Source organism: Drosophila gunungcola, chromosome 3R (assembly GCF_025200985.1).
Source record: "Drosophila gunungcola strain Sukarami chromosome 3R, Dgunungcola_SK_2, whole genome shotgun sequence".
NCBI lineage: Eukaryota > Metazoa > Arthropoda > Insecta > Diptera > Drosophilidae > Drosophila > Drosophila gunungcola.
The window spans coordinates 13,282,546-13,310,014 of record NC_069139.1 but is presented as its reverse complement, the minus strand read 5'-3'; the positions used below and the strand labels follow the sequence as shown (position 1 = coordinate 13,310,014).

Genomic DNA, 27,469 nt, shown 5'->3' with positions numbered 1-27,469 from the left:
ATTTTCCCATTTCAGTTGACAAGGCGGGCACCGATCATCTCAGCTTATCAGTTGCTCTCTTCGAAAGATGGAAATATTTAACCCCCATAAATACTCAAAAAGCTATTTTTAATGTTTTCGTTTTATTTCAAAACTTAAAACTCTTCAACAATTTGTAATAAAAATATTTTCAATATTATTTTTTACCAATTCGTTAGCTTGTGGTTTTCTTAGAGAAACTTCAAACAATAACAGAAATGGTTTACAAAATTGTCTCAATAACAAGAATAGCATTATCATAACAAAATTGGAGAACTCAATGTAAGGGAACAATAATCAATATTAAATTTATGCGTATATAAACTGAAGCAGTTGTCGTATTTTGCCTACTTAACAATTGCATTTGGTTATGTCTTGGGATCTTGCCGATTTCAAATCGAAATACTTGTCATAAAATTTTCCTAATCGTTTTGATTAACTTTCGGCTCCGCTGTCGCGATTGATATTTGTTTTTATAGCCATTTGCATTCAAGTTTACTTGCTTATTCATAATCGTTATCGTGTCTTTTCCGTAATTGAAATTCAACAACTGCAATCGGTACGTAATTAAATACAATATATATAGTTCAATTGGTATAGGTACATATATGGCTGCGTGTATATCTAACAATGTTGGTAAACTAATTTTACGGCTCGATTCAGTCAGTAAACGTAATTCGATGCTTTAGCATCCTCGACTAACTCGGCCCACAAATGCACTGAGAGTTTAACACCGTTTTAAAGTGAGTGTATTTTTCTGGATATTTGTTGGCAAGTGTGTAAACTGTGTAAATTGTTTAGTTAATATTAAGGAAAAGTTGAAGTTTAATTGAGTGTTGTGGCTAAAGGAATTAGAGCTAAACTTTGGTTAACGCTGAAAATGGATCGAATAATATTTTGCCCTCTTCACATTTGGTTACAGTTTCGATTGATATACTCTTTGTTTATATGTAGATATATATATATTGTATAAAAATCTTTTGCTATGTTATGATCAATTGAGTTTCTGGTGCTGTCAATGTAGATGAGGTAAGTTGCAAGAAGCCAAAATGGTTTGGTGCAAGAGTTGCTTGAAGAGTAAATATCCGATTTGCAAGGTTTGTATATATTTATAGAGATATATATGTAGTTGGGTTTGTTTATTTTTGCCTAAAACTGTTTATAATATTTACTATATTTATATTGCTTAGCGAGAGTTAAGTTTACTGAGATAAAAATCGATCTAAAACCAGGAAAACATTTTTAAATAATACAGTAGAAGTCAAGAAAGAAAGCAGTAACATTTAATAATTATTTATTTCGTATTTTTAAGAATTACTGAACTTAAAGGTTGAAAAGAGAATTAGGTTAAATTCTAGTTATATTCTGGCTAAAATATATGTTTTAAAAATAGTATTGTTTTTAGACTGATTTTTCTCTCAGTATAAAAAGTTTTGAGCTTAATTCGTTCGAGTTCTGTATCGAGTAAATTTTATACGGGGGCTTTAAATGTGTATGGACAACCTTCGGTTAACGATTGATGTGATTTCCGGTACATGTCTATTGTTTGTTCTGCTCCTTGTCGAAGTTGGAGGTGAAAGTTCTGTTAAACTGAAAGGGAAGCAGGGGGGAGGCACTTGAACCACCCAGGGAACTGCCGCTAAGTGGTTCCCTCAGAGTGAACGACATCATGGGATTGTAGACCCCGGTGGAATGGGTGAGGGAACTGGTACTCACTACGCTCGCCGAGCAAGTGGTAGTGGGTTCGCTGAAGCGAGAGGTGAAGGAGCTGCTGAAGTTGTACGGCACGTAAGAAGAAGTGGTGCTGGTGGTGGGGGTTATGGATGTGGCGGTGCCTGTGACTATGGTTGTGGAGCGAAGGTCTGAGCAACTGGCCCTGGGCGTAATGGAGGAGGTGCCCAGATAGGAGTAGTTGCTGCCCGAGGGCAGCGAAAAGGAGGGGCCCGCATAGCTGCTGGACATGAATGAGGAGGTGCTCGAAGCGGTGGTGCTGGATGTGGCTGGAGTGGTGGTGCCCAAGTCCCCGTAGCTCTTGGCTGGCACCGAGGGCGAAACCACTGGCGAGCGGCTGGGCGGACGGGAGTGAGTCTGCCGCTCGATCTGCTTCTCGGTGAGGAACCGATCGTAGAAGGTCGAGGTCACGGTGGTGTGGCGGATCTCCAGCTTGCCGGGCTGGTAGAGGGGTGTGCCGCCGGCACCACCTGGGGATCTGTGGTGGTGGGGATCGTACGGCTGGCGGTAGGGCGACACGGGCCGGGGGAAACTATCGACTGCACTGGTGCCCGAGCCCGATCCCGATCCCGTGGCGGCGGCTCGGATCTGGACTGGATCTGTGTGGTGGAGGTGTGTGGCTGTGGTGCGGGACTCGTACGGGTGGCTCAGCGGTGTGCGACAGGCCGAGCGTCGGGCATCGTCCGCGTACTTGGCGCACGTCTCTTCTAGTTGTCTATCTACTTTGTGGTTAAACCCGGTTAAACTACTCCCGCTACTTAGTTCGCTACGATTATCAGCAAAATAATTTGGCAACAAGTTATCACGTCTTACCCTACTGCTCTCCCGATCCTTACGCTCCTCGTCCTCCTCCTCCAGACGCCTCCTCCGCTGCGGGGACAGCTCCCTGCTCACCTCCCTGTGCGATCGGTGGTGCAGGGGACTCGTATCCCTATCCCTAGTGCCCAACGGACTCCTTCGCGACTCTGCCGACCCCAAGGACCGATGCTCGGAGGTGATCCTAATGGAGGGAGCATAGTCCCCGGATCGGTGAATACTTCTTCCCCTGCTCTCGCTGCGACTCAGACTCCTGCTCAGGCTGAGATCCTCCATGGAGCTCTTCTTGCTGGCGAAGTGCAGCGAGTCCGAGAAGAGCGAGTCGATGTACCGCTGGCACTTCTCCTTCTGGTAGGGCTTCTCCTCGCACAGGCTGTCGATCGATTTGATCGAGTTCTTGATGGAGCTCAGGCGGTCGTTGATGTTCTCCCCCGTTCGCAGCGGTACGCCCGTGTGGGTCCCAGTTCGGGTAATCGGGGAGGTCTCCTGGGAGGTACAAAATACACAAAGCTTAAGTTGTAAGTTACGATATTAAATATTATCGCTTTGATTTTATTTGCAATTTTTAGGTCTTTTGAATAGAGAAATATTTTACTACTATATCCGAAAATGTAGTTTAGATCTAGTAAAAATTGGACCTACTTTAAATCTCATATTTTTCACATTAGCTGAAATATTTAAACGTTTTATTATGCAATCTTATGTTGTGTTCTATTTTAAATTCAATAGCCAGATATTTATATTTACTACTTCAATACTTTTTATTAGTTCGAATCGTTCTAGAATCAAATATATTTAATTTAGTATGCGTGTACTTCAAACTTACCCTCATGAGGCGACTACCCAAGGCGTCCAGACCCTCCGAGCTGCTGGCGTAGCTGCGCGTGGCCGATGGTTGATCTGCAAGAGTCTTCTTAAGAATACGTTGAAGAATTTTAGTGTTCTCCGTTATACAGTCCAAAACCTCATTAGTTCTGCCCACCATTCGATCGCTGTTGTGGCGCGACTTCGACCTGGGCGCCTCCTTGAACTGGTCCTCATCTTCGTCCTCGTCCCGGAACCGAATCACCTTGGGGCTGGTGGGGCGGTAGTGGGTGGTGCTGCCCGAGTACCCCTCATCGAAATCGTCACGACGTAGGGCAGACTTGGGCGTAGTGGCTCCTTGGCGGCGGGGACTTTGCTCCCGTGACTTGGCGGCCCGGAATTCCTCGAAGGAGATCGAGGGTGAGATGACGTCCTTGAGCTTTTGATTGAATGCCTTGTAGTCCTTCTGGGTCTTGAAGTCGAACTTGTGTTCCTGCTCCAGGATGCGTATGCGCTCCTCGAGCTCCTCGGCAGTGGGTGGTTCTGGTCTGCCAGGAGAACTGACTATTCTCTCCAGATTATGCACCGGTGTCCTGGGCTTTTGCTCATCGCGCATCTTCTGGCGCTTTATATCATCGATGGTGGGCGATCGGGAGCGAGACTTGGGTCGGGTTTTGGCCGGCGACTTGAGCTTGCCATCGAGTACTCGTATCCTGTGCTCCAGTTCTCCTGTTGTGGGTATTGCACTGTCATCCGGACTGGGGCTAAGTATCATTTCGAGAGGATGAATGGCCGGCTTCCTGTTGGGGTCGTTCATTCGCTTGGCCAAGTTTTCCTTGGACTTGGATCTTACCAAATCCAGTACCCGATATTTGTACTCCAGGTCATCGGAGATTGGAAGGTCGTTGGGATGCGGCTTGCGACGAAGTGGAGAGGTGTAGGGACTCCTCTTGGGCTTTCTTTTGGGTGAGCGCGTTGGAGAAGGTGATCTCTGTCGATGTCTGGAGGGCGAAGTGTAAGGCGACTTGGCTGACTTTCGCGAAGGAGAGGTGTAAGGAGATTTAGTAGCAGCCTTCCGGGAAGGAGATGTGTAGGGAGATTTAGAGGCAGCATTGCGAGAAGGAGATGTATACGGGGATTTACTGGCCACCTTGCGTCCAGGACTGCGCGAACGATCTCTGACCGTTGCAGTTTCCTCCGCTTTTGTGGGGGTTTCCAAAGGCAATGCCTCATCGTCATCCAGACCCTTGCCCTCACAAAGCTCCAAGTACTTGTTCAAATCCGTTTCGTGGGAAAGCGAATACTGCAGCTTTATTTTCCGTTCGATCTCATTCAATCGCTGCTCGACATCGATTTTTTCCACATCCTCCAGCAGTTTGATTTGACGTTCCAAGGAGCGGAAGCGCGATTCCAGCTCTTTGGTGGAAGGCAGGTGGACTGTTCTACGTTTTAGGTGATGTTTCACAGTGTTGGGTCCCCAGTCGTAGTCCTCCGGCTCTTCAGCCTTTGGCTTGTCCTCTTTTGCGGGCTCCTTTGGCTTCGGCTTCTCCTCCGGCTTGGCGCTAGTGAAATCCTCGATTTCCTTGGTGAGATCACAAATAGCTTGAGCCTGCTCCACTTGCTCGGCACTTGGCTTGCTGCTATCGGCTCGTATCAGGCGACCATCTTCGGATTTGATGAGATTACGATCATTGAGCTGCTTTTCTAGAGCCTGGAATAGATCTTCCAGTTCCTCAGTGTTGGCTCTAGTCAATCGCCTCACCTTTGAAGCTCTGGGCTCGTTGTCCATGAGGAGCACTACAGTTTTGCTATTTGCGTCCACTGGTCCAAGATCGGTGGCATTGATCACCATTTTGTCGGGTATTTCTTTTGCCGAAGAATCGTTGCTAGTTTCTTTTTTTTCTGGCAGTTGCTTGTCTGATTCTTTACTGGTCGGGATTGCTGCTGCAGTGGTTTCCTTTGTTTTGATTGTTTCAACATTTGCATTTTCATGTTTATTTGGCGATGGCTTTTCCTTGGACTTGGAGTCCTCCTTTTTGACATTGTCCACTTTATTGGAGGGAACATCTTGGGAAGGGGCTTCCTTGGGTTTGGAATCAGTGGCTGAAGTTTTTTCCAAATCAGGATTTATTTGTGAGGATATTTCCTTGGTGAATTCAGCCTTACTTGACCCCGTTTCCGTTTTAGTATCATCCTTTGATTTTTCTTTTATAGGAGACTTGGGTTTCACTATGGCTATCTCTTTGACTGGCTTTACTTCAGCAACTGTTTTTTCTTCCTCGCCAAGGTTTTCAGTAACCAACTCTTTGGCTCGAGCCTGAGCTTTCTCTTCGTTTTGCAGAGTCTTGGTTTCCTTTGCCGCCTCCGGTTCAGTTTTTCTGACAAGCGGCTCTTCCAATTTCTCAGCTTCGTCGCTTTTCACATGGAGATTGTGGCAGTTTTTCTCCTGCTTTTTGCAGGTGTCACTATCCTCTGGTTTTTCTGGTTTCGCCTCCGGCAGTTCATTCTCAGCAGGTATAGTGCCATTTTTGGCCCGCTCCTCCAACAGTTGCTGCTCCAATTGCTCCAGGCGACGCGTCAGATCTTCGGTTGTGGGCTTGGACTCACCCTTCGGCGGCTTGGGCTCACCACTCTCCTTGTTGAGCAGCATTTTGATGTTGATGCTGATGTTGATGGGCTTGTTGGCGTCCACTTCCTCCAGCTCGCCAATGTTCTGGGTGTATCGAACGAGCTCCTTGCCAGTGGCGTCGATCGTTTCCGTGCTCAGTCGCCTTGGTGAGCCACTGTCATCGCTGCGGGGAGCCGCTGACCTCTGACGCTCCCTCATCGCCTCCAGCAGCTTGAGACTGTTCTCGCTCAGCTGCTTTTCCAGCGCCAGGACACGCTGCTCCAGCTGAGCCTCGGCCTCCAAGGCTCGGGCCTGACGGGAGGTGCTGGGCTGGTCATCGGGCGGGGACTTGACCTTCGATGCAACTTCGGAATCACTTGCACAGCGCTGCTTGTAGAACTTCTTGTAGAGTTGCCTCTCCAGGAACTGCAATCGGTTCTCCAGATCGGCCCGGGAGGGTAAATCAGAGAACCGACGCACCATGCGCTGCTGCCAGGCCTCATGGTTTGCCGCTCTGTAGTAAGCCGTGTTTGCAGGTGCTTCCGAGGTCTCATCGCCCATGGGCGCGGGTCGTTGGAGCAGATGATGATGTGGCCGCTGCCTCCTTTGCGGATTTATCTCGCTGGGCTTGAGGTTCTCCTCGCCGGGTGATTGGCCGCGCATCTTGCTCTGCAGCTCCTCGATCAGAGCCTGTTGTTGGTGGAGCACGGGTTCGGCCAGGACGGCACGCTCCTTCGGTGGCGGAGGCGGTGGAGGGGGCTCTGGAATGTGCGCCTCGATGGCCACATCGATGTGCTTGGGCTTGGTGCTCTTCTCACCCCCATGCAGTGCCTCAAAGCGACTCTCCAGATCCTCTGTCGTCGGCGGAGGCTTCTTCTCCTCCACTGACTCCGAGATCATCTCCTGTTGAATCCTTTCGAGTGCTTCATCAACAGTTTCGCTTTGAGTGCCCAAATGATTTTTGCTACTCATGCGACGTTTCAAAGTTTCGTAGCGCTTTTCCAGATCCTCCGTGGATGGCGGTTCGGAAGCTCTCCTCTGGTTTTTGCCCTTTTGCTGCGATTCATCTGGTATCTCAGTTTCCACAACTTTTTGTTCGGGTGTCTTCAAGTTCTCGTTAATTTTTGGCTTCTCCGCTTGATCTTCCTCCACAACTTTCTTCTGCTCTTTAGCTATTGTGGTATTAACTTCCTTAATCTTTTCATCGAAAGATCGCATGGACTTTTGTGCCTTTTCTTCGACTTTTGATGCTTGATTTTTTGCCGATGACTTTGCTGGCTCAGCCTCTTTGTTGGTTTCCATATTGGTAGTGCTCTTTTGCTTTTCCAAGGCATTGAAACGTTTTTCCAGTTCCTCTGTGGAGGGCGGAGATTTTTTGGGCGTCTTTGCCAAATCCGATTCTTTACTTGTTGATTTGGTTTCTGAATCAGACTTTTTATCAGGTTCATTAGTTTCTGAAACAGGTGACTTTGTGGTTTCAACCTTTTTGGAATCACTTTCATTCTTCTTGGTTTCGCCATTATCTAAATCGGTTTTCTTAACAGCTTCCTCTTTTTTTGGTTTCTCACTTCGTTCTGCATCAGATTTCGTAATGGTTTCATCAGTTTTCGGTATCTTTTCATTTCTAGTTGGTGAATTTACTGGATTTTGGGAATCCGCTGCTGATTTGAAGCTTTCGCCTACAGACTTTTCTTTAGGTTTAGGGGACTCAATTTTACTAGAGCTATTTTCCTGATCCTGGATTTTGTTTGGTGATGCAGGACTTATCTTAGTTTCAAGCCTTTTCTGTTGACTATCTTGGGAATCCTCTGCAGCAGCGGGTGGTTCACTGTCTTTGGACTTCTGCCTTGTCTTTTCGGACTCTTGTGGCTCTTTTGCTACTTTGGACGACTCTTCATCGGGTGGTTCTTTGTTACTTTTGGATGGGCTGCTTTTCTGTACGCTCATCTTGCGCTCGAGGGCATTGTAACGATCTTCCAGCTCCGCAGTTGATGGAAGTTTTTTGAGGCGTGGCTGCTCGGCTCCCTTTTCATCGTCATCGGAGTCCTTGTTACTGCTGGTTTCGGCCCTTGCTGTGGTTTCCTTTGTGTCAGATTCGATATCCTCGGAGTTTTGCAGCTTGCTGGTTTTCTCGCTATCATTTTGCTCCTTGGATCTGCTGCCACCTGGCGGACCTTCATCCTTAAGATCAATGGGAGCCTTGGCACTAGATTCACTGGAGCTCATTTGTTTTGTTAAGGAATTGAAACGTGTTTCGAGATCGGCGGTGGAGGGAATTCGCTCGGACTTATTCGGATAGTCAGAATCCATTTCGCCTAGCTCTTTGCGCTGCTTCTCGGCACTTAGTTGTTTTTCAAGGGTGTTGAAACGCTCCTCCAGAGCAGCGGTGCTGGGAATGTATTTGGACTGCCTGTCACCATTCGGCTGATCCTGGCTGATCCTTCGTTCTAGAGCCTGATAGCGTTCCTCGATCTCAATGGTCGATGAACGAGTCAGCGTTTTGCGCCTCGGATCCCTTCTCTTGCGTGTGGCATTGCTTAATAAACCAGCTGTTGGGGGTGGTGGTACATACCCTGTACTTTTCTCTATCGTCATACTCAGGAGCTCTTTGTAGTCGTCCTTGTTCTCACCTGGAATGTTGTCGTCCCGAATCTGAGGCACTTTACCAGCCACCTGTACACTGTCGTCCTCCGCTCTTGTGGGGAAAGGGGGCAACGATTGGTACTCCCTGTCTCCACTGTGACCCTCGACCTTCTCCCTTTCCTCCAGGTAAATTGCACTAGTATCTGTTTCTTCTTCGTTCAGCGAGTAGGATAACTCCAAACGATTGGGTCGTTCCACACTATTTACCCTTTCGAAGTACTCATTGGTAACCCCATTGTCGCTCACATCGAAACTCTTTTGCTCTTCCAGCACGTCTTCATCGGCTTCACTTTTCATGTTTGGTGTGCCAATGGGACTAATTGGGATCTCGGTTGCGCTTTGCATATTGAGCGGCTCTAGCTTGTAGCTGACCAAATCCAGTTCCTTGTCAAAGCCAAAACGTCCGCTTTCCGTGGCACTGTCCTCGCCCAGATCTACAGGATCCGCCTCCTCCTTGACGGCCGGCTCCTTCTCATCGCCACTGTCCGTGCCCATCAGCATGAAGGGAATCTCGTGGCTGCTGGGAGCCCAGGACTTGGGTCGCTGTCGCTCCAAGCTCGCATCCCTGGAGCCGCTCAGCTGCTTCTGCTCCTTGAGCTTGCGAGCCAGCTTCGCCTTGTGCTTGGGACTTTTCTCAGTGGACTTTGGGTCGTCATCGTCGCAGAGGCTGGTGTCCGTGCTAGAGCCTTCTCCTGCCCCGGCCTCCTGCTCTCCATCGCTGTCCTCGCTGTAGGAGGAGCTGTCGCTCTTGCCGAAACGCGTGCGCAGCTTCTGGGTCTTTACAGTGCCCACATCAATGCCCTCCCGCACCATGGCCGCCCGATCCGCCTTGATCTCCTTCCAGGTCAGACTGTCCCGTCGCCTTCGGCTGGTGTCGGTATCCCGCCAGAGCAGGGTCTCACCCCTTCTCAGCTGCTTTTCTGAGGCGGGTTTGGTGTGAAGCACTGCCGGAAGAGAGGGCTTTCGAGCGGGCGGAATGGCGCCCAACGGGGCTCCAACCCGTTTCCCCTTGTTGGTCACGATGGCCGGGCGCCCGAGAAGCAATTGATTCACTTGCACAGCCGTCTGGGAACTGCTCGCCGGACCAGATCCTTGACGGGCCGCCGTGGAGCAGGCTGTGGTTAGGATGACATGAGCCTGCTTCTGGCGCTCCCTCAGCCGATCATACTGCTTCTTCAGCAGGGATATGTCCAAGGCCAGGCGGTCCTTCTGCTCCACTTGCTGTTTGCCAGTCGCCGCCGCCGCCGGACCCACAGATCCACGTCTGCCCCAATTCAAGCCAAAAACGGTGGCCACCGCCATGCGCTCCTCATCCGAATGGGTGTCCTCGTCGTCGTAGTATAGCCTTTTTGTAAAAGGTAGGTTAATTATATGTTAATATATTTATATTAATATATATATATATTTCGTTCAACTCACTGCAATCCCTGCTTGTTACGCAGAGGGGCTATGTTGTAGAGGTGCTTATCCCTCAGCTGCCTCAGGTCCGCAATGGCTCCTAGCTTCACCACACGCTCAATAAGTCCATTCGAGTCCACCAGATGTCCATTTAAAAGCTCACTGGAGTAGGATCCCATCTTGCCATAGAACTCATCCGCAGATCGGACACTGAGTACACGCCTTGAAAGAAATTTTATTATTTAGAGTTTTAATACTAACATAAAAGAAGTTATATTGCATGCAATTAAATATTTAAAGGAAGTTGCTATATAAACTTATTTAAAAGTTGATATTTATTGCGATTTGACCAAACCCCATAAATGAACTTTTCCTGTGACCAAATGCCTTACAAAAACTTTTTAATCTTTTAATTTCCCAAGTCAATTCTTGACCTTGACCTACCCCAAAAACTCATCTAGTTTACATTTAGCGTAGTTCAATGTCGTTTGCTTTTTTAGTTTTGTTGTTATATACAATTCTTGTTTTCCACAGAACCATAAAAAGTTCCACAACGTCTGAACATGAAATTCCTGGTGGGCAAAGACCGAGCGGAATTGCTAAATTGCATTTGGCAAACAGAAAAAACCCTTGCCAAAACTGCTGCAGCCTTGACACAAATTCACGACATGCACTGCGGCGATTGTTTGGCCCAACCACCCACCGAAATCCAGCCCAAACGTTTTACTGTTTCGCACTAACGTATTCAATTAAAATTAAGACAATACCGAAATTAAGCGTAATGCCTGTCAGATGATTTTCAGATTACATGGCTATCCGATATGTAAATTAAACCCATTTTACAAGTAATATTTACGTTAAAATTAGTTTTTTTAAATTTAAGTCTTAAATAATCAAGGAATAAAGGAAAAACAAGAAGGCTATACACCCGGAGAAAAAAAGACATAGTCAAATAACGCATTAAAATGTTTTTCAAAAATAAATCGTACGTAAAATAAACTAAGAACATGGTGATTAACACTTTTAATTGGTTTATCTAAATTTTGATGTACTCAAAAATAACACAATAATTCAGTACCGAAAATATTTATTGCAAAGTAAAAATATTTGGATTTGTCATGTTTTTTCTCTGCGTGTATATCTGAAAATAATTTTCATATTAAGATTTCATTAATATTCTTTTTTAAGTAAAAACTGGCTTGACAACCTTAACGAGTTTGCTTTAAATATGATCTTATTTAAGAATTTTAAAAGACTCACTCTTCGAGCAAACTCCAGAGGACGAGGGCGGTTCGCAGCAGGACATCGCTGCCCTCGATGAGCACCAGGTCCCAGACGCGCAGGACGCAGGACATGGGCAGGCAGGTGCAGAACATGGTGAGGAACCACTGCATAGTGAAGACATTGGTCAGCGGCGGCTCGAAGGCGTTCTCCACTGGTCCCTGCAGTCGCTGCAGGTGCTTCGCCAGACGCGGCAGTCGCGTCTGCATCAGCTCCCGGAAGACGCCCATGTCCGCCTGCAGGCCGCCCATTGAGCCGCAGAAGTAGCCCGTGGGCAGCACGCCCTCCACCAAATAAATCATGACCTTCATGGACTCCTCCTCCTCCTTGTCCATCACCTGCAGTATGAGGGCGCCCAGCATGTTGAAGCCCTGTATGCAGAATTTTTGACATTCAGAAGTGCGGGCGGGCAAAGTTCCTTTGAGGAGCACTCACCTGGCAATAGCCCACCTCGGGGTTGTAGCGCGCATAGCCGAGCAGGATGCGCTTCAGCTTGGCCTGGTTTATGGAGCCCGCGGGGCCGGTGCACAGATTCGAGCCAGTGCGATGCAGATCCTAAAAGGGGGGCGAGTCATTTATGATTCCCTGGGGGGGAACAGCTTGCCCCTGACTAGAGCTCTCACCTTGACGATTTGGATTCCCAGCTCCTCGTCGTCCTCGCGCCACTCCTCGCAGAAGCACTTCTCGCGCTGCTGCGCCCAGTCCACGTTCTTCGACTTGAGGTACTTGTCCGCCAGCGAGAGCCACAACTGCGAAAGGTAGTTAACCGCATGAAAGGGTTATTCACTCAAATAGAGAATAAATAATTTTACACATAGAAATATCCTTTTATAAAGTTAAAATAGCGAAAGCTTAAAAATAAAGAATATTTATTTTGTAATTTTTTTAGTTTATAAATCAAATATTTAATTATCACAATTACAAAATTCTTGAATTTCCTCATCGATAAAAATATAAAATTAAAAAAAAAAACAAAACAAATTTTAACTAACAAAAACTAAGCCGCATGAAATATATAAGACCTGGATTGTGTTTAATAATTTTTAATAAAAAATGTATGCATTATATAAAGAATACCAATTATGATAGCACACAATACTATTCAATTTGATGGATATCTTATAATGTTCTCCACATTCCAGATATATATTAAATTTATTTATTAGTCAATAGGAAATGAAGTAAATATTCTCCCTACACCCCGTGGCTGGGGATTGCTGGCGAAATCATCGCACAGAGTCAGTTGCCATCTCACCTTGCGTCGGAACTCGGGTGGAGTGCCTCCGGGCAGGCGGGCCACCAGCTTCATGGCATGCAGCCACTGGTTGTAGTCCGAGGTGGCTTCGTCGTCGGCGGCAGCGGGGGCGGCGGTGGCGTGGCCGGATCCGGATCCGGAGGCGGTGGGGCTGGTGCCGTGACCTCCGCCATTGCGGGCCAGCATTGTGATGATGCTGGTGCTGGTGCTGGTGCTGCTGGGGCTCCTATTGTTGCCGGTGGGCGAGGTTAGGCGGGCACTGCTAATGGCTTTCTGTGGCGGTGGCGAGAGGCTAAAACGCATTTTAGGCTGTGCATCGTCTGCAAAAGTTAAGCAAAATTCTTATATAGCATACTTTCGGTTGGCGGGCGGATTTAGGTATTGGTTGTCTATTCAAAATAGGATTTGGGCTCTTGGCTTTTGGATCCTTAGCACTTACAATATCCGTGCAGTATGCAAACTTTACATATATATGGAAATTCGTAATACAATAGATAATAGAGTTGGTATTTGGCACAATTTACGTTTTAAGAGCGCGCAAAAGAGAGAAGAAGAAAGAATACAAAAGATATATATATATTTTTATATTTATATTTAAATATTGGTATAGCTTAGACACTTAATCAATCAAGTGCTTTGATCCAAATGGTTGCGAAATGTCGATGAGCGAAAAAAACTTGAGAGCGACAACAAATGCGGCATGCAGTTTGTGGGGGAAAGTGGCGATTTGTGGCACATCCTTGGGAGAAATTTTAGTGAAAGCGGAAAAGCCAAGCCAAAGCCAAGCCAAAACGACACAAAACACTCCATTGAAAAGCGGCCCACGCAGACGAGTGTCTGTCTTTGTGTTAAATTGACCATGACATTTATTTCACTCGACAAGTGAGATGCGGTTGAGGATGTGTGGGCGATATGTGTCCCGGCATTCCATGTTAAACATAGTTAGCTTGCGGGATCCTCCGTGCGATGCTGACACTCTGACATGAGACAATATCCTCCTGGCTCAACCTTCTCTGATTCTAGGCTGCAGACAGCTGCCGACAGGCATTCCATGCCCACATACTCAGCACTAAAGGTCAAGTTAATAAAAAATATGATGTCTCGGGCTTGTTTTACGATAGCAGCATAAATTCAGATTGCGCTCGGCTGAACGATGATTGGCTAAGGTTCAAGTTGTTCCCAAGTTTCCCCACCAATCGATATTTTTTGTGTGTTACCCCGCTTTTTGATTTGCAATGCTCTCGTGTGGCCATAGAATCCAGCTTTATGGCTGATAATTTGATTTCCGTTTTATTTTTTACTTCTGTTGTGTGTTTCCAAGTGAATGCTGCTCGAGCGAAACGTGAGTCAAATTTAAAAGCTAAAATCTGTTTTTTCTCGGGTTTCCACAAAAGCTTTCGCTGCGAAATATGGTATGTGAGGAAATGAAATTTCCGTTTTAAAGAATTCTTTGGAAAATTGGTGTAATTGTTTGCGTTGGAAGCTGACAGTCGAGTATGCCGGGAATCCATTAACATGGAGCCTCAAAGTAGACACCAGAATGGTTTGCTTTATTAATTCCCTCACTCACAATCCTTTTTGGATTACATTTACAGTTCTACTTCTTTTAGTTAAATTTTTATATGTATTAGGCTTAAAAAATGCACCATTGAACTGCTTCATTTAGTTTAGTTTAGGAGGTAGTTTATAAATTAAACTTATTTCTTTTCAGTGAGTAAAATATTGAAAAAAACTGTGACATAAAAATCGTTGGTCTTAAGGGCTTAAATACTTATTTATACTTTGCTTTTGGATGTTTTTATCAAAGTTCTAGTTAAGCAAGCTAAACTGTATTTGTCGTTATGATTTTCCTTTGCCTTCCATCGCTTATTTACGTGCTTATGCAAATCCACACATATATGTATGTATGTTTGGCATGCCCGAGATGTTTACTCCTTCGAAGAAAGGCATTTGTATAATGAAGAGACATTGCGTTTGCCCAAAGTTAAAGCTAAACAAACATAGGCTTGTTTACCCTCAGCAAATTGGAGAATATCTTGGGTGAAGGAGCAAAGCTTTCATGCCCCTAGCCCTAGCAAACTGGAGGACCAGCATCGGGAGACCCCGACCCAGGCTAATGAAATACTAATTGCGCCGACTCTTATGTAATGGGGTTCCTAACTTCGCACCAATTAGGCGCCGGACGTAAAAACATTCTTTATGGCCCGAGGATGGACTGGGCGCCACGGGGGCCTCATATTTTTCCTTACTTCAAGTGCATTTTTCATGAGAGATTTATGTGCGAATGACAATGAGGAGCATTTCTTTATTGTGTGCAAGTGAGTGTAATTATTTTAAATGCGCCTGCCCAAGGAAATTGACAGGGCATACGAGTGTTTGTCTAGTTTGCGTGCGTGTCAAGGCTGCAATAGTTAGCCCACATTTTGACTGAATGTTTGGGCCTTGACCAAAACCAAAGTTTGGACAGCATCACGTGCGTTTTGGCCCTTTATAGCGTGAGTGTGTGTGTGTTTTGTGTACTCAACCATAAAAACACACAAGGCAAGACAGTTGGTTTAATGAGCCGAAAGTATATGGGTCCTGTCAGCTATTTATATAGGTAAAGAAGAAATGAAATGCAGCAAAGAGCTTATGGTTTTGGTGAAAACAAAGAAAATATGAAATACATGAGAAACATTGTCTTGAGAAAAAATGTTTGTTAGAATCGTAAGCTAAAATTATTTATTATTAAGTTTGGGATACAAAAATTGTGGAATATATATGGATATAGACAAGAAATTTCTCCGAACTGGAGTCCTAAGTTAACCCCATTTAAAAAATATCAACTAGATGATTAAGTAGTAGGAGGGAGAAGATATAGGTAGGAGAAGATATAAAATTTTTTTCCTCAGTGTGGCTATAAACGTGTACTACCTACCGTAAAACATTTTTAATACGCTAGGCTAAGACCTAACTTTAATTCGACTTCCCTTTGGCCACGATTTGAGCAGTTCAAAAGAGATTTACTTTACTTTATGTCATGCCCATATCCCCATTGAGTCGCTGTGTGAAAGCAGGCAAAGCTGTGTACTTAAACCGCATTTATCCCTCGGGATTGCTTGACCCCAAAACTGATGGACTGGGTCAAAGAGAGGCTGAAGCGTCTGTGTGTCCTCGACTACTCTTTTCTGGACAATTCTGCGATGCAGTTGGCCAGGGAATTATGTATGTAAGAGAACTTGGATGCGCAGGCACGTCCTAAGCCATTAGTGTCAATTCAGGCGTAGGGCTGCTAATGAATTCCCCAGTCAACGGCCATCCAGATGATAAATTTAATCCGCGATGGTTCATTAAACTACTGCATTGCTTAACCCAAATGATTATCGGCTTAGCGATTGCGATTCGCTTTTATCACGCGGTCCCAGACAAAAGCACTTCAGTAGGCGATTATGCAAAAAGGGAGCGAAATAAAGGGAAGGGAAATGAAGGGGTTAAGAAAGGGAAAACAAGGGAAAATGAGGGAAAATGGCGAAGGGTAAATGCTGCTTTTGATGGCTTACATAATGACTCCCCGAGGAACACTGGTCTCGTTGCTGTTGTGGCTACTGTTGCACTTTTCGCAATCTCTACACGAGAGGTCCTGTATTTAACTTTGATTATATTCTTGAATTACCCTCCGAAAGCATTACTCATACGTCACGTGGGTCTTCTTTCAGTCTTACCATAGCAAAGTCAATCAATTTGCATCATGCGGTGTGAAGCTGCCTGTCATTTCCAATAAGCATTGTGTCCTGCCAAAAGCAAGCAAATTTTTTATTTTTCTTGCAATTTTTCCATCTGCGTCTGCAGCTACATAAGTTTGACAAGGGATCTGTGCTTGTGACAGCCAAGTTTATCCTTGGCTTTACATTAAAACTTTTAAGAAAATTACTTCGCTACCCAATCAGCATGGTATTCGGAACATTCTACTCAGCTTAGTGTTCAGAATAAAATTTAATCCATTAATGAAATAACTTTTTATTGTTATGATATAAGAATGTGATATTAAAGGTTTTCATCAGTTTTCCCTTTTGCCTTTAGTTTAAATGGTTATGGAAAAGCCAATTCAAAAGTAATTCGTATTTCAGTGCTTATTCTCCTGGTACCCAGCAAATTGCGCTATCATCCGCTTAACTTGAGCTTGGATTACTGGAACCTTTTTGAGTCGGCACACGTGTGTGCACATGTCCAAAGTCCTGGCATCCTTTAAACTTTCAACCCCCCACGCAGCTCGTGTCACTTTGCATCGCCATGAACGCGATGGGCGTCATAAATAAACCGCCCTGCCAGTGTAAAGTAAGCTCAACGCAGTAATTACAATTTGATGGGAAAATGTATCAGGTGCTGGTGAAATTGTGAAAAAATCAAAGGCCCAAACAGGAAACACGGCAAACACAGATGGGTTGAAGCCAGTAACAAACGCGTATGTTTAGCAAAATCATCAGAGCGTGAAATGATTGCTGAAATAGGTGGCAAAAACAAGAAAGACAACAGCAACAACTTGGCCAACGTGCAACAGATGTACTTATGTATGTAAGAGGGAGTGTGAGGGCGGCAATAATCGAAAAGTGTAAATGTTGTAAATAGGATTCAAACAAAAAACAGAATACCAAACACGGCAGCAAAAAACTCAACTTATTTGTGCACTGCTCGGGGTTGGATAAATGGGTTAAATGGGGTCGAACGCCTCTAACACTGCGACATGGCAAAAAAATGGAAATTTATGCCAGCAAGGGGAAATGCAATGTTAATTTCAAGCGGCCGCCAAAATTAGAATTGTGCGAGTTTAGCATGAGTAACACTTATGTATGTATGCCTCGACTGTGTGATGTGCACGTGTATGCGATGTGTTTGTATGTGTGCATTAGAGCGGACCTCAGTTAACACTGCACCTTAACTCTTGCCTTATGCAAAATAATGAAATATTTTTTCTTCCCTTTTGTGGAATTCAGTTGTATTTTAAAAGTAAAAAGAATCTTTAATTCTGTATATGTATGCTTTTTAACCAAGATTCAATGATGTTTTACAAAGACCACGAGTCGTATGAGTAATAAAAATCTACAGTGTTTTTAAGTGAATTGGTAAAAATTCTGTATTGTTTCTCTAAACAAAAAAGAGTCCATTTAAAATGACTTCCTCTTAAATAGGTAACTTTGAACTTTTTCAAAGTTTGGCTTATTGAGGTCCGCCCTACTGTTTGTGTGCCCAACGAACATTTTATGATATATGCACAGCTTCTCTTTTGAACTTCTTTTGCATAAATTACCTTTTCGTTGTTTATTGGTTGGTTTTTAACGTTGTTAAACAAATAAGGTAAAGAAAGAGAGAGATAGAGAGAGCAAGAGTTAAGTCTTTGTTTCAAAACGAGCAAAAGATCGAAGGCAAAGCAATTCGGTTATTTTTGCTTTGAGGCGCGCTAAAAAACACAAGGTAAAAGACATCGATCGACAGTTAATAGACTTGAAAGGTATGTTAGTATATATGTACAACACACACACACAGACAGAGAAAGAGAGAATGAGTGTTAGCTGGTTAGTCTGTGCGGCTTGGCATAGTTACCCATGTTAAGTTAACGTGCGCCTGACGGTATGCTATGATTTCTGCCACTGCACGCAGCGGCTCTTTGTTGTTGCTGCTGCAGTTGGTAGTTTTTGTTGTGGGGATTCTCTATTTATGGTTTTACATTTTTGCTTTACGTTGTACTTGTTGTTGTTCTTGTTGTAGTAGTAGTTGTTGTTGTTGCTGTTGTTGTTGCTGTGGCCTATTGTATTATTTACACAAGATTTACATAATTACACATCAAGACACTTACACATAGGCATGCACATCTATAAATACGTATTGCGCTATAGAATAGATATCTGTGGCATGCTGAAGTTATATAACTTGTCCAAGACTGTGGACTGACACTCACACACACACACAAATATATCACCGTAGCTCAAATGTCATTGAAAACTATTTGGTTTTCCTCGCAGAAGAGCTCAAAAAACATTCAACTGACACACACCATCGTCTAGGAAAAAAATGGGAAAACCTTGACAACTAAGCAACTGCAGACCCAGTTCACAAAGCTTGGCCAGGTGACAGCTGACTTTGGAGAAAAAATAGTAAAGAAAAGCAGACCCCAAGAAGCGTCTTAATGTTACACTTGGCAAATGCATGAGGAGTGGTTTAAATAGGAACAGTAAATCTTGATGAATTTATGTAAAATCTAAGAAAGAAAGACATTATTTAAAAATCTCCTGCAAAAAGTGTTAAGCAACTCTTAGAGATATAAACTCTACTTAAAGTATTTCAGAATAAACAAAACCAAAGTTTTACTTAGTTTTTGAATTCCCTTTTTGTAATTTAGTGAAAATTTTATAATTTTCATTTTAAGAATTATTTTTCTTTGACTATAACGAAACCATTGTACTACTAGTGATGGCCTCATCGATCCCCCGCCTTACTGGTCGCTGTCTTGACCCACTTTCGTTGTTACGTTTGGAACGACCCCCGTTCTGGCCAAGTAATTACCTTTGAGCCGGATTTCGTTTTTAAACTTTCATGGTATTTAAATGTATAATTCTGCACGAGTTGCTGCTGTCAGAATTAATATGAAGCCTAATACCAAGGATTGTGGCCATTACGTTCTGGCAGGCTGTCATGATTTTGACGGGAAAGGTAAACAGAGCTTGAAGCCACGTGTCATTTAATTATGGAGTCAGCTTTAAGGTCAATTGTTGTGGCTATTAATTAAGAACTGCATCAAAAGTTTCTTTAAACTTCTCTCAACTTTTCCCTCATCCACTTCTTGTTATATAGTTACTTTTTCACTGCTAAATGCTTGACGCTCATCAAAGTTGCTGAACTGCTGCATAATGGATTTAAACGGCTTGGCCCAGATATATGGATTAAAGCCGCGCGGCCTTCAACTCTTCTGCCGTTTTTTTTTTTGTGGGACATTCTGTGTAGTTATGCAATCCACAATCAACTATTTTTTGCCAAACAAAGCCAGTTCGTGAGCCTTTTCGGTGGGCGAGTGTGAGAGCGTGACATGAATCACACTCGTCTTTGGACACACTGTGCACAACAATGGCAGCAACAATAGCTGGTCATATCAACCAGGGCCAAAAGTGGCACCTCATGTGTGTGTGTGGCAGCCATCAAAACAAGGCATGGATTGGCAGGGAGGGGGCGGCGGGTATGTTACCAATGTTCAGCGCCAACGGGAAATGAACCAGGAAAGCGCATTGAAAGCGGCGTTCGCTCTTAATGAAATTTTCGATTGCATGCTTTTAGGCGAGTGCAGTATTTAATTGCATTTTCCTAGGCTCGCCACGCCAGCCGATCGATAAAATTGTACTATTCCATTACGCACGCTGCTGTTGTTTCTTGGGTCCCACGCTTGGAATTGAATTAGAAAGTGTTTTTCCTTCTCTTGAATAAGTTAAATAATAAATAAATAAATACATGGTAATGGTATGCCACGCTACTTTTGCACGCGCTTTTTTTATGGCTCTTGCTTTCCACCTACCATCGCTATTTTGGTCGAGTAATATCAAGGGTAACACACGCACACACACACACTCACACACAAAGAGAAAGAGAGGGTGTAGAAAAGTGAGAGAGACGGAGATGATATAAAAACATAGATAAGACAGGCAAAAATGCTTGTGGAGGCCAGTCCACACGTTTGTTATTTCAAACCGCTAGTTCACACACACGCGCACACACACACACTGGCACTCTCACGCACACAAAAACAGATTTTTTATTTTTTTGTAGTTTAGTGTGAGCGTGTGAGTGTGTGGCCCGTCAGACAGTCTCAATGCTGCGCTGTGTCGTCATCAACTCAGCCTCTTGCTTTCGGGGCACACCCACACTCTCACACGCATAGGCTTCACCTGCCCACAACTCTCTCTCACACACACACATACACTCGCACACGGCCACAGGACACAACAAAGTTCATTCAATAAAAGCAAACACACACACACATACATGCACGTTGCGTGACGCTAGCGAGGATTTTTTCAGCGTTCAGCGTAGAGCTTTGCGATTTTCTCTGGCTCTTCGATTCCGCACTTCCGATCCACACAGCTGAGAGTTCCGCACTTGACTGACGGCAATAGTTTGGCCAAAGCCAAACCGAGCCCCCAGCTGTCAGTGGGGAGCCTGCGCAGTGGACATCCTCCCCCCACTCACACACCCACACATTGACATTTAATGCACTCAACAAAAACTGTATGTTGTACAGTGATTGTTAACTTTTTAATTATGCAACCTTAGTGTTTTCTGAACAAATGCTTGCAAATTACTAGCCTTAAATTATAAGCAAAACAAGTTCGTAGGTTTTATCACCTGTTACCATTCTACTTACCTATTTTTAAATGCTTAACATTTTTGAAGGCAATAAGGCAAAGAAAGTAGTTCAAAAAAGGATTGTTTACCACCAACGATCTAGCCTAATTTTATCAAAACCACTACTAGACTGTTTATATCCTCATACTCAAAGATACTTTGAATAATAATTTTTAACATACTAATTACAAATAGTGTTCTTGTCAATATTTAAATTTAAGCAAATCTAATTATTAATTAATTTATATTAAGACTGAGAAGGTCGTACTTACCGCTCTCAACGACTAGCACAGCGGTGACAAACTCGCAGAGCACCTCCTGATGCCGCTGCAGACGATCTCTGGCCACAAGGACTCTTTCCAGCAAATACCCCAACATCAGGATCTCCACCTTCAGGATGGCGCACACATCAATCAGCTTGCGCACATCCAAACGCTCCAGGGTGGACCGATTGCCGACCATGCCGCTGGCCAATTGGGCCAATTGTCCTTTCTTCTCTTTCGAGGATCGGCGGCGAAAGACAGGATCCCTACAGCAGCGCCTCATGCGCTTGGCCAACTGCTCCTGCCTGCCGTAGATGTCGCATAGCAATGCATCGAGTAGCTTCTTGGTTTCACTAGAGGAAGGTGTTTCCCAAATTCCAGCTATCATACCTATGCTAATGGCTCACCTCATTTCGTCGGATTGATGATAAGGCTCAGCAGTTCGTGGATTACTTTTAATTTAAACAATTACATTGGTCTTGAGCTGCCTGGGAATTTTTTTACTTTTTCTTTTTTTACAAAAGCGAACCGAAGAACTTAAATTAACATAATAATCAACGACAGTCACGTTGGAGTGTTTTTTTGAAATTGTATTTATTTTTTTTTTTGGCTTTTTCAACATTACATTTTGAAATTTGTTATTGATAGATTTCATTAAGGTTGCTTTAAGTTAAGGAAAATGTTCAGAAATAAATTTATCACTTCTTGACCAGCGTAAAATTTTTAAATTGCATGGAAAACCATAGAATGGTGTACAAAGCTGGAAACGATTTGAGCGTGATAAAAGGCTTCCACTTTATTTGGAGATAAACCATAGCCTAGTAGAAGGTTCGATCCATGTGCGTGTTTAGGGAGAAATTGCGATACATGCCAAAGCGAACGACTTCGTTGGAGAAACTCTGGGGCAGAGGATAGAAGCGTTTGGGGATGGTATAGGCATTGGGTGCATAGTAACCATATTCCGAGTTGCAAGTGCGGTACATTGTGTTCGAGTCCGTCTCCACGCCGTAACCCTTGAAGCTATCTGTTGAAGAAATATTTAAAAATGTATTAAATCAAAGGTTCTTAAGCGAAGACAGATCCTTTCACTCACAGGGACACTTGATGTCCTCCCGCTTGTGCAGATTCTCATAGAGCTGGGCAGTCCTCACGACGGGCTTGCGTTTTTGGAACTTGGCAAACTCTACCTCCGGATTGAAGGTCTCAAACTTGTCGCAGTACTGCTCGCACATTTTCTCAGTTTAACTAGTGAAAAATGTAATAATTATTTAACGCGACGTGTGCCTAGGACTACCAACCAATAGTGCCTAGTGCTATTGAACCAACGGGACAAGTGCCAAATAGGTTGCTATGTTTGAATTCTGACAGCCGCCCGGGTGAGGGGAAAACTCCAAAACTCAGCGCCTGCGCCTGTCCAACCGCTTTGACAGCTCGCGTGACAGTTGTGGCCTGGCCAACCCACCCCGCTGAAAACATACAAAAATACACAACTGAACTCAACACACAACAATTCCCTGCAATTTTCGCTCAACGATGTATAGGATGTGCAATCTATCGAACCTGCTGAACTTCATCATCTGCATAGCCAGCTTTAGCCAGAACTTTGATGGAACTCTGGCGGTCAAGAGGGGGCCACATCATCCAAGGGGCGAAACTAGGAGAGTGGACCAGCATCTCACCCACGAGGAGCAGTGAGTGGGGGAAGCAGGGAAAATACGGGCTAACAATGTATAAATATTCCCTTATTTTAGTCGAATTGATGACGATTTGAGGGACATGGGCGTGCAGGCCAATCTGGATGACTTGAGCGAAGAGGAGAAAATCTTCTACATGTTCAAGGTGGCACCTCAAAATGCCTTGTGCACGATAGTACCCACTACTAAATAGTTTCATAATTGTAGGCCCATGACAATGACAACAATAATGCACTTGATGGACTCGAGATGATTCAGTCGGCCATGCATCATAACTATGACTACTTTAAAAACAACGAGCGGGATGAATACTTGCAAAATGCGACCGATGAGTTGGAACACTTTATAGGTACAAAATTCTTTCTTATCTTTTTTCTTAACTATTTCAGCCATGACATCACTTATACATTTTAGTTTGTTACAGTACCCTTTATGTTACAAGTTGAATAATTCAACGAAACATGTAGTTCTTATTGTAATTGAAAAGGCATATTAATGGACTTTAGTTTATTAAAATCAAATGTGTTTAATTTATTTTTATTTTATTTTTCACAGAGGCCATTGACAAGTTTTTGCTGATTGCCGATGACAACAACGATGGTCTGCTGCACTATCCGGAATTTGTTAAGGCCATAACCGGCGGCAAGGATCAACTGAATGTGGACAGGAATATCCTGCGCTAATCCTACAAAGACCCGATTAGCATTCACCAACAAACGAAACATCCGAAACAGTAGACACAATAATAGACATAGAATAGTTAAATTTTTTAGCAACTAATCTGATTTCCATGCTGAACCATTTGAGACTGTACACCACAAGCAGAAAACCAAGCACTAGCCTGCACCACGTTTGTACTACAACCTAATGATTTAATATACATTTAAATAGATTCATAAATAAGTGTTTTTCAATCGGAAACTTTAAAGCAATCCGTCACAAGTCTGGGTGGTGTTGCAGGCCACTCCTCGAAAGCCATCGTAGGCGGCACGCTCCATCAGAACGATGAGATCGTTGTAGCGCGGTTTCTCCAGCGGCACACTATGGATAATACAATTAAGAGTTAAAAGTTAAAAGTCTTATATTTACTAGCTAATTTGTAAGCTGATTTCAAAACGTAAATTTAAATAAAATTTCAAAGATATGAAGGCAGGGCAGTCAGCAGTAAAATATAACGTTGTGTAATTTATAAAAGACAAACACCTACTAATTAAAAATTGATTGAGCTTAGCACAGATCTCCGACTTGAAGTTACTGATTTTTAAATTGTAATATACATTAAAACTAATGAATATAAATGAGAATACATTCTTTGAGCTTCATTTGTATTTGGTTTGTTAAAACAAAAGTGTAAGAATAGAATAAGAAACAAACCAGACTGGCTTTACTTATATATATATTTTGAGAATTAAAAAGGTGAAACCTTACCCCTTGAAAACTTCGATGGCCCCCAAAAGAGCACGTCCTGCCTTTGCATACTCATAGGCTGCTGTGGGACAGGCACAGGAAGCTGCATAGAGGCACTCATCCCTGCCGGCTCCCTGGGCGGCCAGAAACCCAGTAATCAGATAGTCATCACCAGAAGTCAAGCCCAGGCCAAAGTTGCTGTCGCTGCGGCCAGCGGAGCGACCATGGCCATAGCCATAGCCACTCCAGTGTCCTGCTCCCAGCATTCCAGCTGAGAAGATAAGGACCTTTAGCAGTATGATGACCAGCAGATTGGTGAGATTCAAACTAAGGACCTAAGGTAGCAGTAATGAATCAAATGTTGCATTAAATATTTAATTTAAATACAAAATATTTCCCATTGCTGATATTTGTTTAACCCACTTGACTGTTTCCGGCAGAACGATGCAGCAGCTCCTTGGCCACCTGGATGACCACATGGCCAGCGGGACTGCCGAACATGCTGTTAGCATTTCGTAACCAAGAAAGTGGTCTTTCCAGGGAAGTTATTCCTCCACCGAACTCCAATTCGGTGGAGTTGGGTTCACCCCCATTATCCATATCCAGGTCGTAGTTTTGAAGCTGATAACTGGCTGTCTTGGCAAGAACTGGGAAACAGATCAGAGCCGTGACAGTGATGATGATATAATCCCAGCCTGGTTGTGGCATCTTGAAGATCGCGTGCTTGTCTTTCGGTCTGTGTCGGATGTAATGCGAATGATGACTAGTCTGGGCCCTGGGAAGTGCCGCCTTTTTATGGGACGATATTTCGGCTTGGCAGGTAGGCGAGCAGATTAGGCTGCAGGCCTCGTTGCACTGGAAAAGCGGATCGCCAGCGAGAGTGTTTTTCCTGGTGTCATTAGCCTGAAAATGCAGCAGACGTTTTTCCGCCCGAAGGATTCGCTACTGTCAATGCCAACTCAATTCCGCAGGTAGACGCACGCGAAATTGTGCGTGGAAGTGGAAAACAATTTTGGGTCTTTGCTTTTGTATCAATCATCAACTCATTTATTGTTACTTTGGTTTTGGATTTTGCTTTTCTTAGCCATTGCAGTTGCCGCTGTTCATTGGAATAATTCGTAGTATATATATAGATTTGCAGTAAATTTGTGAGTATCAATTGAGTGGGTGTACCCCCGGCTCTTTTCGCTTTTTTTTGGGATATGGGGGATTTTAGGGGTAGGGTGAATCAATTACAGACAACATATAAGTACATATTTCTTGCTATACTTTCACAATAATACGAGTATTTATTTGGTATATTTTGCAACAGATTAGAAGTCGTGTAAGTTATATGCTTTATGCTTGAGTATTTCGTTTGAATTTCAATTTATGTTTTCAGCACTTTCTGTTCACTTGATGTACGATATTTTTATGGGGTGAGTGAGTTGTGGATCTAGTGCCATGATATATGTATGTTCGTCGAATTCCTCGAGCGATGCCTGTATTTATGTACTTTCTTTTCGACATTTGTCGTTATAAATATATGTTTATAAAACATTCCGTGAATATGTGCCAGTTTGATTAAAATGATGATGTTTACGATTACGAAAAAGTACTTGTAGCCAAAGATTCGCTTATAATTACATACATATTTTATATATATTTGTATATAGATGGTAGGATGATATAGAATGAGTAACCAGGCGTTGGCCCTAACCAAAAACAATAGTTATTCGATATCCTTGTATAGTTGTAAATTTGTTTAGATTAAAATATTTGTAGCATTCCCAAATGTAGATTCTACTAAAATCGAAGAGAGTTGGTAAATTAACAAGTTGCCAGTATTCTCCTAGTATTTTCCTCTGCATATAACAGTGTTTAAAATTTTCTAATGCAATTAGTTGATAAAAGAGAAAAGTTTACAACCCAATTAAAATGATGTCAAGTCGAACATGTAACTACTATTTCAAATATAACATATGTAAAATTGTCTATTGCTCTAAATAATGCTTAAACATGTGCGTAACAAAAAACATTTATCAAACATTTGACGCTAAATCATAGTCTTAAACAATTGAAGCTATTGTTTATATTTTGAATGTATAATATGACTTCGTTGTTGACGCTTGCAACATTTATAAATATTTATTTTCGTATATTATCTAAATATTACTCAAAATCATCGCCTCTTTCTGTTCATGCCTCGACCTTCGTGTACCGACTAAACCGTGTAAATTTATGTGGATCGCATGGGATCGCTAGATTTCCGAATATGCTTGGTTCGTTATTGTTGTCAAGTTGGTTCAGCCTAGATTAACATTGCTTGTCGTGCTTGGTACTTCCAATCTTTTCACGTCTTTCAAAGCCCGGATGCCGGCTTGTTTTGTTTGTAAACATTAACTGCTAATACATCATAATAATAATAATAATATTTGTGGTAATAAACATTTACTTTGTGTGTGAGTAGCTTCTGTTCTTGTGTACTTTTGTGTTTCGTTTGTAACATTTGCTCATAGTAATTTTCGAATACATATAGTTCGTTAACCGATTTATCCATTATAATTAGATCGCGTATATATTAGTATTAAACGTTTGGTTGTTTGTTATACTTTGCGCATATTGTCTTTTATTTTATGTAGTTTTTAGGATTTCATATGTGTCTCATGTTGGTATATAACAGATTCATTAATATTCGATTTCTTTAAAAATTTCCCATTGATTTATTAGCAGGTTAACATGTAATATACGCTTGCGAATACTTTTTATGTCGTCAACTCTCAATTGGTTTAATATGTCGGCATATAATTCAATATTTGTCTCAATAATATATTTAATATATAATTTTTTGCTTTGGAAAATGCATCAAAATGTTTTTATGTATGGTAATTAAATAGGTTCCTCGTTCTTTTCGTTTTATCGTGCTGCAAAACCAGTCAAGTCATCGGCGACATTTCATTGCACATATCTAAAGGGTTTTGCATTATTGTTGTTGCATTGGTGGTTATAATTAAGTATTAGTAGAGTTCTACAGTGTCTACATAGCAATTTATGCTGCTTCCTTGCCGTTTTTTTCTTATGGTCCTATGGCAAATGAAAGGAAAGTGTTTCAATCAAGAAAGTTGACAGTTGAAACGATAGTAACCCAATGATTATGTTTTAAGTGAGTGCTTAGTGTTTTTCCCATGAAACCAGGAAACTTCAGAGG

The 27,469-nt window shown here is 43.1% G+C and overlaps 4 protein-coding genes across 17 annotated transcripts; 1 reads left to right on the top strand and 3 right to left on the bottom strand.

Annotated features, from left to right (window-relative positions):
• Nucleotides 1-110: 110 nt before the first annotated feature.
• Nucleotides 111-21,738, bottom strand: LOC128252213 (serine/arginine repetitive matrix protein 2). 13 transcript variants are annotated; one of them, XM_052979769.1, is made up of 11 exons: nucleotides 21,589-21,737; nucleotides 21,191-21,534; nucleotides 12,555-12,874; nucleotides 11,923-12,048; nucleotides 11,735-11,854; nucleotides 11,279-11,670; nucleotides 10,040-10,240; nucleotides 3,548-9,965; nucleotides 3,392-3,475; nucleotides 2,563-3,051; nucleotides 111-568 (listed from the first exon to the last, which is right to left on the bottom strand). In XM_052979769.1, exons 1-11 carry the CDS (start codon nucleotides 21,591-21,593, stop codon nucleotides 428-430), a joined length of 8,640 nt encoding a protein of 2,879 aa, XP_052835729.1. In that variant the 5' UTR covers nucleotides 21,594-21,737; the 3' UTR covers nucleotides 111-427. The 13 variants fall into 13 exon arrangements, with proteins under 13 accessions (XP_052835729.1, XP_052835728.1, XP_052835722.1 ...); XM_052979762.1 differs by lacking the exons at nucleotides 21,191-21,534; nucleotides 21,589-21,737 and adding exons at nucleotides 12,994-13,014; nucleotides 18,132-18,333; nucleotides 20,559-20,664 and having other exon boundaries at nucleotides 426-3,051; nucleotides 3,392-3,465; nucleotides 3,520-9,965; XM_052979763.1 differs by lacking the exons at nucleotides 21,191-21,534; nucleotides 21,589-21,737 and adding exons at nucleotides 12,994-13,014; nucleotides 18,132-18,326; nucleotides 18,385-18,763 and having other exon boundaries at nucleotides 426-3,051; nucleotides 3,392-3,465; nucleotides 3,520-9,965.
• A 9-nt stretch (nucleotides 21,739-21,747) lies between these two features.
• Nucleotides 21,748-22,614, bottom strand: LOC128252218 (piercer of microtubule wall 1 protein). Of its 2 annotated transcripts, XM_052979778.1 has the most exons (3): nucleotides 22,480-22,614; nucleotides 22,275-22,426; nucleotides 21,748-22,205 (listed from the first exon to the last, which is right to left on the bottom strand). In XM_052979778.1, the coding sequence occupies exons 2-3, from the start codon at nucleotides 22,411-22,413 to the stop codon at nucleotides 22,000-22,002; spliced, it is 345 nt and encodes a 114-aa protein (XP_052835738.1). In that variant the 5' UTR covers nucleotides 22,414-22,426; nucleotides 22,480-22,614; the 3' UTR covers nucleotides 21,748-21,999. The 2 variants fall into 2 exon arrangements, with proteins under 2 accessions (XP_052835738.1, XP_052835737.1); XM_052979777.1 differs by having other exon boundaries at nucleotides 22,275-22,529.
• Nucleotides 22,615-22,616: 2 nt separating this feature from the next.
• On the top strand, nucleotides 22,617-23,778 carry LOC128252217 (multiple coagulation factor deficiency protein 2 homolog). Its single transcript, XM_052979776.1, has 4 exons — nucleotides 22,617-22,872; nucleotides 22,933-23,020; nucleotides 23,083-23,224; nucleotides 23,431-23,778. Exons 1-4 carry the CDS (start codon nucleotides 22,715-22,717, stop codon nucleotides 23,556-23,558), a joined length of 516 nt encoding a protein of 171 aa, XP_052835736.1. The 5' UTR covers nucleotides 22,617-22,714; the 3' UTR covers nucleotides 23,559-23,778.
• On the bottom strand, nucleotides 23,768-27,396 carry LOC128252215 (uncharacterized). Its single transcript, XM_052979773.1, has 3 exons — nucleotides 24,706-27,396; nucleotides 24,304-24,617; nucleotides 23,768-23,916 (listed from the first exon to the last, which is right to left on the bottom strand). The coding sequence occupies exons 1-3, from the start codon at nucleotides 24,988-24,990 to the stop codon at nucleotides 23,799-23,801; spliced, it is 717 nt and encodes a 238-aa protein (XP_052835733.1). The 5' UTR covers nucleotides 24,991-27,396; the 3' UTR covers nucleotides 23,768-23,798.
• Between the last annotated feature and the right edge of the window lie 73 nt (nucleotides 27,397-27,469).